The 12,500-nt window shown below is 45.8% G+C and overlaps 1 protein-coding gene across 4 annotated transcripts in view; it reads left to right on the plus strand.

Moving 5' to 3' along the window:
- sema3b (sema domain, immunoglobulin domain (Ig), short basic domain, secreted, (semaphorin) 3B) overlaps positions 1-12,489 on the plus strand; it is a 49,150-nt gene extending 36,661 nt beyond the window's left edge. For all 4 annotated transcript variants that reach the window (XM_060051078.1, XM_060051075.1, XM_060051077.1 and 1 more), the window contains 12 exons: positions 281-400; positions 757-899; positions 1,455-1,569; positions 3,101-3,170; positions 3,758-3,902; positions 5,685-5,904; positions 6,278-6,369; positions 6,520-6,561; positions 6,779-6,936; positions 7,436-7,491; positions 8,537-8,676; positions 8,808-12,489. In XM_060051078.1, coding sequence (XP_059907061.1) covers positions 281-400; positions 757-899; positions 1,455-1,569; positions 3,101-3,170; positions 3,758-3,902; positions 5,685-5,904; positions 6,278-6,369; positions 6,520-6,561; positions 6,779-6,936; positions 7,436-7,491; positions 8,537-8,676; positions 8,808-9,314 — 1,808 coding nt within the window. In that variant the 3' untranslated portion in view covers positions 9,315-12,489. The remainder of the gene's footprint in view (positions 1-280; positions 401-756; positions 900-1,454; positions 1,570-3,100; positions 3,171-3,757; positions 3,903-5,684; positions 5,905-6,277; positions 6,370-6,519; positions 6,562-6,778; positions 6,937-7,435; positions 7,492-8,536; positions 8,677-8,807) is intronic.
- The last annotated feature ends 11 nt before the right edge of the window (positions 12,490-12,500 follow it).

Here is a 12,500-nt window from a genome sequence, read left to right on the forward strand (position 1 = left end):
AATCCACGTAAATGTACTGTGATCTAGGCTATTGATAGTTTTGTTTGCAATACCTCATATGAGGAACACAGTGGTAGTTTCAAACACAACCATGTTTCCCCATAATGACCAATTACTATTAATAAATAGACAAATTACCAAAACAGCATTACTAACTCCCAATGACCACCTCCATCTTGTATTGGAATGCTAGCGGAGGAAGTCGTTTTTTGGGTTATTTACATTGAAGGCAAGATACCAATCCACCTTCATAAGCCCCGCCTTCTTTCCCGTCTCCTAGGCGATGAGCTGTATGCGGGCGTGGCCACCGACCTGATGGGGCGGGACTTCACCATCTTCAGGAGTCTGGGGAAACGGCCGTCTATTCGCACGGAGCAGCATGACTCACGCTGGCTCAATGGTATGTGTGAGAGGGAGGGAGTGAGTGAGTGAGTGAGGGGCTTTGTGTGTGCGTATGCATGCACGTATGTATTTACTATTTGGGTCTTGTGTGTGCCAGGTTAGAGTAGTCTAATGGATAATCTGCGGTTTGAAACTATACTTGTATACACAGTATACAAGTATACACAGTATACAAGTATAGACCTCGCTTTGGTTTAGATAAAAAATCAACGATTCAAAAGTTTACTTTATTCTGTTTCAGCGGTTGCCTTTACCAGTATTTCAATGCAAGGAATCTATAATATACATGTCACTCCTTGTCACGTGACGTATGGGTCACCTCCTGTCTCCTCTCTCCTCTCTCCTTCACCTCAGAGCCAAAGTTCGTGGGGTCCTTCTGGGTGCCTGAAAGCGAGAACCCGGACGATGACAAGATCTTCTTCTTCTTCCGGGAGACGGCGGTGGAGGCGCAGGGCCTGGGCAAGTCCAGCTACTCCCGCATCGGACAGCTGTGCAGGGTGAGAGGGGGCTTCTACACACGCTACACTCATGCCTAGAGGATCTGCTATCCCCATCTGTCTGACTCGCAGAGCTACGATGCACTCGTAGCAGCGGGGGGTGCAGCGGGGGTTGTTTTAAAGCTTGTGTAGGCGATTTATTGCGATTTCTGTGTCATAGTATTTTAGATTATCTTCACAGCCTGACAGTGTTCAATAAATCACTTGTACTGATAAAAACATGAAATAACACTCTACTTTGGAGGGAGGCATTAAGGGAGAGGTGGAATTTTATCGCTTGGATACTTTCAAAATCTATCTTACGCTGCCTTGTTTCTGCAATTTGCCTACCCTAGCTTTAAGAAAATCCAATTGTGACTGTATGCTTTGATTTTTCTCTGCCTCATCATGTGTCAGCGACGCTTTGAATACATTCTGTTTGCAATAACGCGTTTAATTAGTTCATGTTGTACGTATTTGAACGTCTGAACGTATTCGCGTGGGAACAATACAACGACAGTAATGCTTCATTGTCGGCTTCACGGTGTTTCATGTTTTCACGTCATTTGTTCCCAGAATGACATGGGCGGCCAGCGCAGTCTGGTGAACAAGTGGACCACCTTCCTGAAGACGCGGCTCATCTGCTCAGTCCCCGGAGCCGACGGCAGCGACACCTACTTCGATGAATTGCGTAAGTTCTGCTCCTTAATTAAATTACAGAGGAGATGGGAGGAGAGGAGGAGGGGAGGAAGAGGTGAGGGGAGGAGGAGAGGGGAGGAGGAGAGGGGAGGAGAGGGGGAGGAGAGGGGGAGGAGAGGGGGGAGCGCAGGGTGAGGAGGGGAGAGGAGGAGGGGAGGAGGGGAGGGGAGGAGAGGAGGAGGTGAGGAAGAGGAAAGGGGATGAGATAAGAGGAGAGGGGAGGAGAGGGGAGGAGAGGAGGAGGGGAGGAAGAGGTGAGGGGAGGAGGAGAGGGGAGGAGGAGAGGGGAGGAGAGGGGAGGAGAGGGGGAGGAGAGGGGGGAGCGCAGGGTGAGGAGGGGAGAGGAGGAGGGGAGGAGGGGAGGGGAGGAGAGGAGGAGGTGAGGAAGAGGAAAGGGGATGAGATAAGAGGAGAGGGGAGGAGGAGAAGGAGGGGAGGAGAAGGAGGAGGAGGGGAGGAGGAGGAGGGGAGGAGAAGGAGAAAGAGAAGGGGAGGGGAGGTCATTAGAGAAGAATAAAATGTAAAATGTTATAATAGAACATTTTCATAAATGACACGAACTTGTTTCCTCAAGATTTTGTATCTTTTTATTGGTACATGTTTAAAAAAGGATAAAGATTATTCAATACAACATTGGGAACATTAGTCTTACATTGTGGAAGATAACATAAGAGAAGAGCCATACATTCCCAAAAGGACTGGCCCCAAAATGTCTTCCTGCTTGTTCAAGTTATGTCCGGTAACAGATCTCCTAATAAGGCCAGCAGGGAGCATATCTATACTGATATTAAGTGATGGAACGTCTCCAGCCGCTACATATATATGTTGACCTTAGCGTGGGAATGCATCTCCCTCTTTCTGCGGTGAGAAAAACTATATTTTTCCACAGCAAGAGAAACCTTCTGTAAGTATTTAGGTTGGTGTAATTTTCCGTCTCAGAGAGTAGGATACACCAAAGTCTGAGATATCCATTCTTCCAGCAGCGTAATGCATTCATTACTCAAATTTAGTGAACGATAAATAAAGCGATATATCTTCAAAGTGATGAATACAGTCTAAGGTCCAGTAGATCTATCAATGAATTATCCATGAATTAAACAAACAAATACACAGGGGGGGTTGGAATTGTGTCCTATTAAAACTACCTTTTATGATGACTAGTACCTTTGCTGCTAGGAGTTAGCAATAAAAGCACATTGATAGAATGGTAGCCATAATCACCTGATCTCTAGTAACATTTTCATGAATCATTTTATTGCTGCGCCAGGTCCACCTCCTAGTCCATCAGTACGTTCCAATTATGTTTAATCCGTCTAATTACATTAACTTGAGTTGAGGTCATTACGCTGTCGGCTACACTGCCTGTAGTCCTGTAGGTCAGTCTGCTGTGACCTCCTGGTTATCAGAGAAAGGCTTCTCTACAGCGACCGGAGACACGGCCTCAGGGACGTGTTTATCTTGCTGCCGACCTTTGACCCCGAGAGTTGTCGCCTCTGACCTCTGTGCATGTGTGTGTGTTCCAGGTGATGTGTTTCTGTTGCAGACGCGAGACAGGAAGAATCCTTTGGTCTACACGGTCTTCTCTACTTCCAGGTCAGAGAGAGGGTGGGATGGGGGGGGGAAGGTTTTTTTTCTTTGTTCCAGTCCATTATCTGGTCCTTTGTTTGCATGTACAGACATGAAAAAAGTGTGACAACACAAGTAGAGAGAAGCTGATGATTAATTAGCTTCAATGTTTGGTTGTTGAGTGTTGTGAACAAATGTGTAGATGCATATTTGTGTGTGTGTGTGTGTGTGTGTGTGTGTGTGTGTGTGTCTGTGTGTGTGTGTGTGTGTGTGTGTGTGTGTGTGTGTGTGTGTGTGTGTGTGTGTGTGTGTGTGTGTGTGTGTGTGAGTGTGTGTGTGTGTGTGTGTGTGTGTGTGTGTGTGTGTGTGTGTGTGTGTGAGTGTGTGTGTGTGTGTGTGTGTGTGTGTGTGTGTGTGTGTGTGTGTGTGTGTGTGTGTGTGTGTGTGTGTGTGTGTGTGTGTGTGAGAGGATGAAAGAGAGAGACAGGGTGAGAGAGGTAGATGCAGGGATGAGGCGGCCAAATTCCGGTTGACTCTGTGATCATGATTTGAGTGAAAGGGAATGCAACACGTGTTATATTGACCCGCCCCCCCCTCTCTCTCTCCGCCAGCAGCAGTGTATTCAAAGGCTCGGCGGTGTGTATCTACACCATGAACGACATCCGGAGGGCTTTCCTGGGCCCCTTCGCTCACAAAGAGGGACCTAACTACCAGTGGGTCCCGTTCCAGGGCAAGGTCCCCTACCCGCGCCCCGGCATGGTATGTTGCCCCGCTTTCATGTGGCGTGACCGGGGGACAACGATGGAATAGAGCCGAGGATATCGTATTGGTTCGGCGTGACATTGTGACGTTGACACGGCAAAATAAACGTATTTAAGTTATTGTTGCCAAAGTCAATCCAAATTAACATCATAATTTTTTGCTTGTTTTTGTTGCATCGTCCATTCATTATTTTTAAAATCTCCAAATGCTGAATCGTTCTTGGGACGTGGTATGCGTTGCAGTATTAATTGATCAAATCTAAGATATGGTATGTTTCTATACATAAGCCTTGTAACCCTTTGCTCCTACACCATAGAGCTGCAGGGCTCTTGTGTGGCGTCATTTCGGTCAAATCCTCCAGACAATCCCTCCCAATCCCTGTAATATTTGGTCTCAGGGAATTTGGAAGCACATGCTTGCAGCGTCAGCAAGATTTGGGTTTTACTTGGTTTTCTTCTTGTCCTGGCAGAGGGAGCCCTGGTGTTATCCCTTAAAGCTGTCCAACCACAGTGAACCGAGAAACCACTGCCTGATCATAGAGCTAAAGATCAGCAGTAGTAGCTAACAGTGTGAATGCCACACTTTGCCAGGCTTTTCCAAGTTGAATGATACTAATGGGATCCAAATTACAAATAATTTATGTAGTATAATTATGGGAGCAAAACAAAATGAAAACTGACTTTAAGAGTCATTCAGAGGGACAAGTTAACTATCATTTTTGACTTACAAAGAACTGAAACAAATGTAACTAACAAAGAACTGGAAGGTTAACTCTAACCCTAACTAGTAGTATCATCCTCAGAAAGAAATAACTAAACAAGTAAATCTCCCACTTGCAACATTTGGCCCTACCCATAGTAGCATTACAGTATACTGTATGTCTGGCCAATATAAATGGATTATGTTGGATTTGGGCAATACTTTGAATGGCTAGTCAGCTGTGCTAATCGTAGGCCTATTAGAAATATAATATGGTGGGCACCCTCATTCCTGAAGTGCCAGTGCAGCCTAATGCGGCACTTACATGTGTGTTTCTTACAATCGTTTAAGTGGTCCTTTATTATTACAGTTTAAGTCAAAGCAACACACATATACACATACACACACGCACACACGCACGCACGTGCACACACACACACACACACACACACACATGCACTTGCATACACATACATACACACACGCACACACACACACACACACATACACACACACATTCTTATAGGGTCATCTGGGGACCTTTCACCATCTTCAGATTTCAAGTCCTCAGATGTTCACACAAAGGAACTTGTGGATGGAACAGGAAATAGACACACCTTTAGGAGAGATCCAAAAACAGGGATTATCCTCTGCTGAATTGCAGGGCTTTTGCCTAAGAAGCTGAGTGGGCAGACATCGCTGAGCCAATGAAAACCAGCATTACCCAAGAGTTTAGTATAGCTGGGTTGGCTAAGAAATGCAACAGATATCGTCAGACAGCAGTGTGAACAGTAGGACAGTTACAAGCCCGTTCACAATGGCTCCGTTCAGTTACGTTGAGCCTTACGCGCATTAAAATCCATTTAGAGGTAAAGAGAAAAAACGTGGCAAAAGGTATAACTCTTGAAAAGAAAATAATAACATGGCAGCTAGGAAGGAAAAAGGTCAACAATTATTCAAAACGAATGAATAGTCTGCAGCATAACGACGTCTTCTCCGTCCAACTTTCCAGAGACCTTAGCATACATAAGCTCCCTTAATGAACTCTCCTCCCCCCGCCCCCCCAAACCCCCCCACCAGTGTCCCAGCAAGACGTTCGGCAGCTTCGACTCCACCAAGGGTTTTCCTGACGACGTGATCCAGTTTGCGCGGCACCACCCGCTCATGTTCAACCCGGTGTACCCGCTGAACCGCCGGCCCGTCTTCCTTCGCACCAACGTGGAGTACAGCTTCACCCAGGTGGCCGTGGACCGGGTCAACGCCGCCGACGGCCAGTACGACGTCATGTTCATCGGCACGGGTACGCACGACGCAGGCGCGGTGAACGCAACGCTGTGTCTAGAATAGAATAGAATAGACTTTTATGTTACTCTCAGGGTGCGATTTGTCAGAAAACCGGAGGGGGGGGATGTTTTTCTTTCTTTTTTCATGAAAAAATAGGCAATCAACAGTTTAATGCAAACTAAAAAGACATGAAACATTACATTTTCCAAAAATATATAATTAAAAAAACCTAAGGGATGATGATCAAAAAATACTTTTTTATCATAGAAAAATAAACAACCATAATGTCTTTCAAATTCACTGTAACATGCAACTGATGGTAACTGATATAGTATCGATCGTAAAAAATGTAAAATCGATCGACCAATCATCTTCTGTCCTGTTTGCAGACAAAGGGACGGTTCTGAAGGTAATCAGTGTTCCCAAGGAGCGCTGGAACAACATGGAGGACCTGCTTCTGGAGGAGCTGGAGGTCTTCAAGGTACAGCCGCTGGACACCACTGTTCTAATATCCCATGATATCACCACATGATACTGCCCAAAGCACATGATACACCCCGCAACCATGCCCTGTCTATGTATAACATCGACACTTCATAACAACAGCCGTTTGATTCTCTCCCCCTCTCAGGATGCCTCATCCATCATCAACATGCAGATCTCCTCCAAACGGGTATGTCTATAATTCAATATAAGAATAAATAATCATAAATATACAATTACTGATAATATAAAAATACTGATAATAAATATAGCTCAATCAACACCTCCTTATCCATTGAACCAATCAATGCAGTGAAATTAACTATAATCCCATGAATACCTCAGACCTGACCTGACCACCCTTCCCCATGTTGCCTCATGACCGCCGGCCTCTGTTTGTCCAACAGCAACAGCTGTACGTGGGCTCGGACACGGGCATCGCCCAGGTGCCCCTCCACCGCTGCAGTGTGTACGGGAAGGCGTGCGCCGAGTGCTGCCTGGCCCGAGACCCCTACTGCGCCTGGGACGGCAGCTCCTGCACGCGCTACCTGCCCAACACCAAGAGGTGAGGCTCTGGATAGGGCCATAACAGACGCGTGTGCGTTGTGTTGTCTCATATCCTGAGATATCCATTCGTTATACTATAGCAGAGTTATGCTCCGGTCACATCCCCATGAGATTTATTTTAATCACTCGAACGGATTAAAAAGATATATTAATAGATCAACGCGAAGCGATGAATACAGTTTAACGTCCCGTAGATCTAGCAATGAGGAAAGGATTGAGGAAAGGTTACATTTACTCAATCCAATGATGATCCGTATTTTCATGCATTCGGAAAATAAGTTAAATATTCTGATTATTAATAAATAGAACCGAGGGAGGCTTACGCGACCCATTTGCTAAGCTAGACAGCTTTGTTGAATGAGATCAGAGATGTGAAATGACTCGGAGGTAGAGATACAGTGACCCCAGTACGACCCTACTGACTCTCTCTAGTCTAGACATTGATGAAGTGATGTCAGCACGACATCATGATGATAAACCATGTTTATTTCTTTCAGGCGTTTCCGTCGGCAGGACGTGAGGAATGGAGACCCCAACACTCTGTGTTCTGGAGGTGAGAGCTGCTATTGAATGCCCTAAACCTTGAACCTCAGCGACCCTGAACCTCAGAGACCCTAGTACCCCCGGTCACCTCTGACCATCCCGGCCCACAATAGCAGCTTTATTTGCCTAATGGTTGCTCGGGCACAGAACCGCAAGAAGCTAATCACTCGATTCGGAATGAATTGGTGACTTATCGGATTATAGCCTGTGGCATCTGAGCCAGCCTATGTGAAACTGGTAAAGGTCACAGAAATGATCTAAGTGAGGGGAGTGAGAGAAAAACGTTTGGGGTCAACCACTGCTGTTATGTGGTATCGGTCAAATATATTCGTTTGCAAAAAACGTCTGTGGTAATAAAAATAAAGTGCATGAAATATAAACATTAACTAAATGCCCTCCTCTTAGAAAACACAGGGTACAGTGGCCTTTCTGCACATTCATCATTGTTTGAGCAAGTATGATAATTATAATTAATTATTATTTCTCACTAATATTCATGGTGGAGATTCATGGCACAGAATGTATGGAACCTCATATTGCCGCACTTCATCAATGACGGACTGTGTCTCAGACCGGCCGCGGCCTCTTCCTAGGGTCATGTGAGGTCGCAAACAGAGAGCCAATGGTTTCTTGTGTCTTGTTTTGCGCTAGCCGTGGAAGCATGTTGAACTCCCACTCGCTCTAACTGAATACGACTTAATCTACCAAAACTATGAATGAATATAACTGAATCTACACAAGCGGAACTCCATTCTGAATTGGAGAGACCAGTGTTTAGCAGCACTCTTCAATGAAGGTGGGCCAGAGGTCAAACATTTAAAGGAAAGGGTACTAGTTGAAGTTAAAGTGGGAAATAGCCCATTCACAATGACTACATCATCAATGCCCTTTGAAACAAAAAACGATTCAAAGTTCACACTCACATTCCCTTAAATATTTAAATAACCTTCAATGGTTATATTCTAAGACTGATGAATGTCTCAATGTCTCAATGTCCCTCTGTGATACACGAGTGTGTTCATGAGACAGGTGTGTTTTTTCGCTGCCCCCTGCAGACCACCACAAGCATCGCGTGATCGAGCGGAAACTGTACGGAGTGGAGAGCAGCAGCACATTCCTGGAGTGTATCCCCAAATCCCTGCAGGCCAGAGTCACCTGGACCTTCCAGAAGAACCCACAGCAGACTCGGGAAGAGGTGAGCAGAGATGGGAGGGGGCTGGGAAGAGGCTTTATAGGACATAGCTGGACCATCCTGCTGAGATGTCTCTCAATGTATTATCATCATCATGTCTTCGTTGTTTGAATCTATTTGTCCTGTCTCCTCAGGTGCGTCTGGACGACCGGGTCCTTCAGACGGACAGGGGCCTTCTGATTCGCCGGGTCTTGAAGAAAGACGTCGGCGTCTACCAATGCCACGCCATGGAGCACGGCTTCACTCAAACCCTGCTGGGCATCACGCTAGAAGTGGTCCCCTCCAGCTCCTCCTCCACCTCCATCTCCAACCTGCCCTCCGACTCCCCCGTCCGATTGGAGCCCCGCAGCGGGGGCGGGCCCTCGTCCACCAATCAAAAGCTGTGGTACCGGGACTTCATGCAGCTGGTGGACCACCCCAACCTGAGCACCGTTGACCAGATATGCGAGCAAGTTTGGGCGCGCAAGGCGGCAAGCGACCTATCGGAGAAGGCCGCGGTAAAACAAGCCCCGCCCGTTGCCCCGGTCAACAGGCCGCCCAACAAGAAGTGGAAGCACCTCCAGGACATCAGGAAGGGGAGGAACCGGCGAACCCACGACGGGAAGCAGAACCCGCGGGCCCCGCGCAGCGCCGGGGAATAAGCGGGAAGGAGAGACGGTCCATGGCGGAGAGAGAGAGAGAGAGAGAGAGACCACGGTTTAGCAGAAGAAAGATACAAACAAAAACAAAATGTTAGAAAGACATGGAAAGAGACCAAATCATCATGGATGGGTCGAAATACACCTGCACATGCACAGTACACACAAACACACACACACACACACACACACACATGCACAAACAACAAACACACATTGGCACGCATATTTACGTGCACGTACATACAAAGACCGACTTGTATATTTAGCTATGGACGTCCCCTAACTATATGGTACCCTCCCCTCAGCCCCGCCCATCCACCAACTCCTCTACCAGACAACCTCTCGCACCTCTGGCAAATTATGCATGCATCCCCCCCCCCCAAACACACACACATTGCCCCTGGTTCTGCATGTGGCTCGCTCTGTGAATATGACTCAGTAAGCTGTAAAACAAAGGAGGACACCCATCCTCCTCAACTCTTTCTCTAGGGGCACATTTTGTTACAGACACTCGCTCTCCCCCCACCCCCCCCCCCACGCCCACCCCCCCCGGCCGCTTTGCTGTGGAGAGCGTTTCTCGGGAAAACGTTCTAACAAATCGAACTCGCTGGGGAAAACTTTGTCTTTCACTCTTTTTTCTTTTTCCTCTGACCCACTACTGCATCCTGCGGAAAATATGACCCCCCCCCCCCCAAAACACTCCCATGGACACACTGTGCTCAGCCGCAGGGTGGGGTCTGTTGGAACCACAGTGGAAACGGGCCGAACCCGGTGGACCAGCCGGCCACTAGCGGCAGCGGTCCTGGACTATGAACCGAGCTAGCACTCCAAACACTCAAACACTCCACATGGGATGTACTGGAAAAGGATCGGAGATCGCAGATTGTCGCCAGCTCACGCACACACTTAAAAAATGCAAAAAAATTGGCAAATGAGCATCTTGTGCAGACCCTGCTGCAAGTTGCGAGTGTTTCTTCATGCGACGGATATTCTAGTGAAATGAAACCAAAACAACAGAACGGCTTTCCATTTTCCACTCGGCTGGGAGAGGGTTTTGGCCCATGCGATGGTACTAATGAGGGCTGTTTCTGCTCTATTCGTCTACATCACGAGCAGTTGAAGAAGAAAGTCATACCGAAAGTCAATCGGAATTGCACGAGTCAGAACAGACGTTTTCCAATGGCAATAACATTTTGATAGCACACCAACAAAAACACAAAGAAATCACTTGTAGTCCTATCACACCAATAAGCGATCCCCCTGTGTTGCTCACATTTGACCGTTGACAATTGAATGCATATTCATTTCACATTGTATGGGGACAAAATCTCAAAAACAACAAAAACATAAGCAGGAGCCAATAACTGTATTTACAAAAAAGACACTCGTTCTTACTAGAAGTCTTAAAAGTCTTAGCTATTATCGGCGACCCACAGCCCTCTGTTATACCTCCCATCCCACATGTGAGGAGGACATGAGACTCCTTCTAAGCGTTAGCAGGACAAGGAGCAGGAGGAGGAGGAGAGGAGTGTGTGAGGACAGATGGGGGGGTGGGGGGGTGGGGGGTGATGATGGCTTGACAAGACCCTTCTCTTCTCCGCGAATCCTAGAACACTTCCTTCTTAGTATGACAACCCATGTTTATGGGCCAATGGTATATATTAGCATGATATTTATGAGTGAAACTATTATTTGTATTTTCAACTGTACTTCTACTTTTTTCCACTGTTGTTGCATATGTTTGTTTTTTGTGATCTATGAATATATATATGCAAAAATGTTATAGATGACTGTGACTCTAACACAGGGACATAAACACCGGAAACTAATTTGCCATACGGTACTAAATAGACAAGTGAGCTTCACCGTTCATCAGCCGGTACTAAAATGCACAGAAAGCTGTTCTTTGTTGCCACTAACACTTTTTTTCTCACCGTTTTGCTGCAATATAGATCTGTGTAATCTTCACACATGTATCAACATTTCTTCTATCTTTTTTTTTTTTTTACAGCATTTAAGTCATTTTTTAGTCGAGGACTGTAAACTTTTGCTGCTCAAGTCTTCCGATTGGACAATGAGGACAATAACGACCTTCTAGTCTCTGTCTATAGTCTTATATCTTTGTTGTCTGTAGCTGGTGGTAGTTTTTCTGACCAGATGAGTGGCAGAGAAAACCCGTTTGTTGGCCCCCATGTGATAAATGGGTTGTGTATACCGCCCCCTAGTGTCCATTGTGTGCGCATACGCTCCTTGTGAGTATCCATCCGTGGTACATTTACATTGTAGTCTTTGGATATGAACGACGACAGTTGGCTTTGTAAGATAAAACCTTGCTTTTACATTTCACATTTTAAAAAGTCAATATTTTTTATGGAAAGAGGCCTAGTTTGTATGGCTCACACACAGCAGGAGTGAGCTCAACCATATACTGTATGTTTAACAACGTTAGCGACCTACAGCCAATGCAATACATATCTGCCTTACAAAACAGTTGAACCCGTTCATAATATTTCGATTACAAATAACTTGTAGAGAGAACATAACCGTAAGGTAATGTTTTTCTGCGTTCCTGCAGAGCTGTACAAAGTGGGCCAACGAGTGGACTTTAGATGTATGGAATCATTGTTGTTGTTATTTATATTCCTTCTATCTATATACAAGTTGTAATTAACTCATTAAACTGAATTTTGAAGCTTGGTTGCGGTTTGTTTAAAGGGACACTCAACAAGTTGACATCATATCCAGAGATAAGCAGCAAAAGGAAAATCCTACATATAATCTATAACTGACACTGGCAACAACAAAGTCAATGCAGTGTTGACTATCCCTACTTCAGATTGGGAACATGAGTGAGATTCAAAGCAGATTTGAAACTTGCTTCTGTTGTTTTCGGATGATGTTACAGGAGTCTCCCGTTAAACCCGCAGGTTCGAAGCCTTGTTAAGAAGTCGCATGGCCAATGTTGGTTGTTACATGCGTATGACAATGGTGAGTTGGAGCAATATTCTAAAGCAAGATGAGAGAAAAAGAAAGCACAATGTTGAATAGTATTAGTTATACGTATTTATGTGCAAACATAAGCTGATAGGTTGTGGTGGATTAAAAAAAAAAAGACATTATTTTCAAGATACTTATGTAGGCCTAGGCCTATAGCTTTTCATGCCCTTCCGAAAAAGACACATCCCC

The sequence above is a fragment of the Gadus macrocephalus genome, chromosome 1, assembly GCF_031168955.1.
Source record: "Gadus macrocephalus chromosome 1, ASM3116895v1".
NCBI lineage: Eukaryota > Metazoa > Chordata > Actinopteri > Gadiformes > Gadidae > Gadus > Gadus macrocephalus.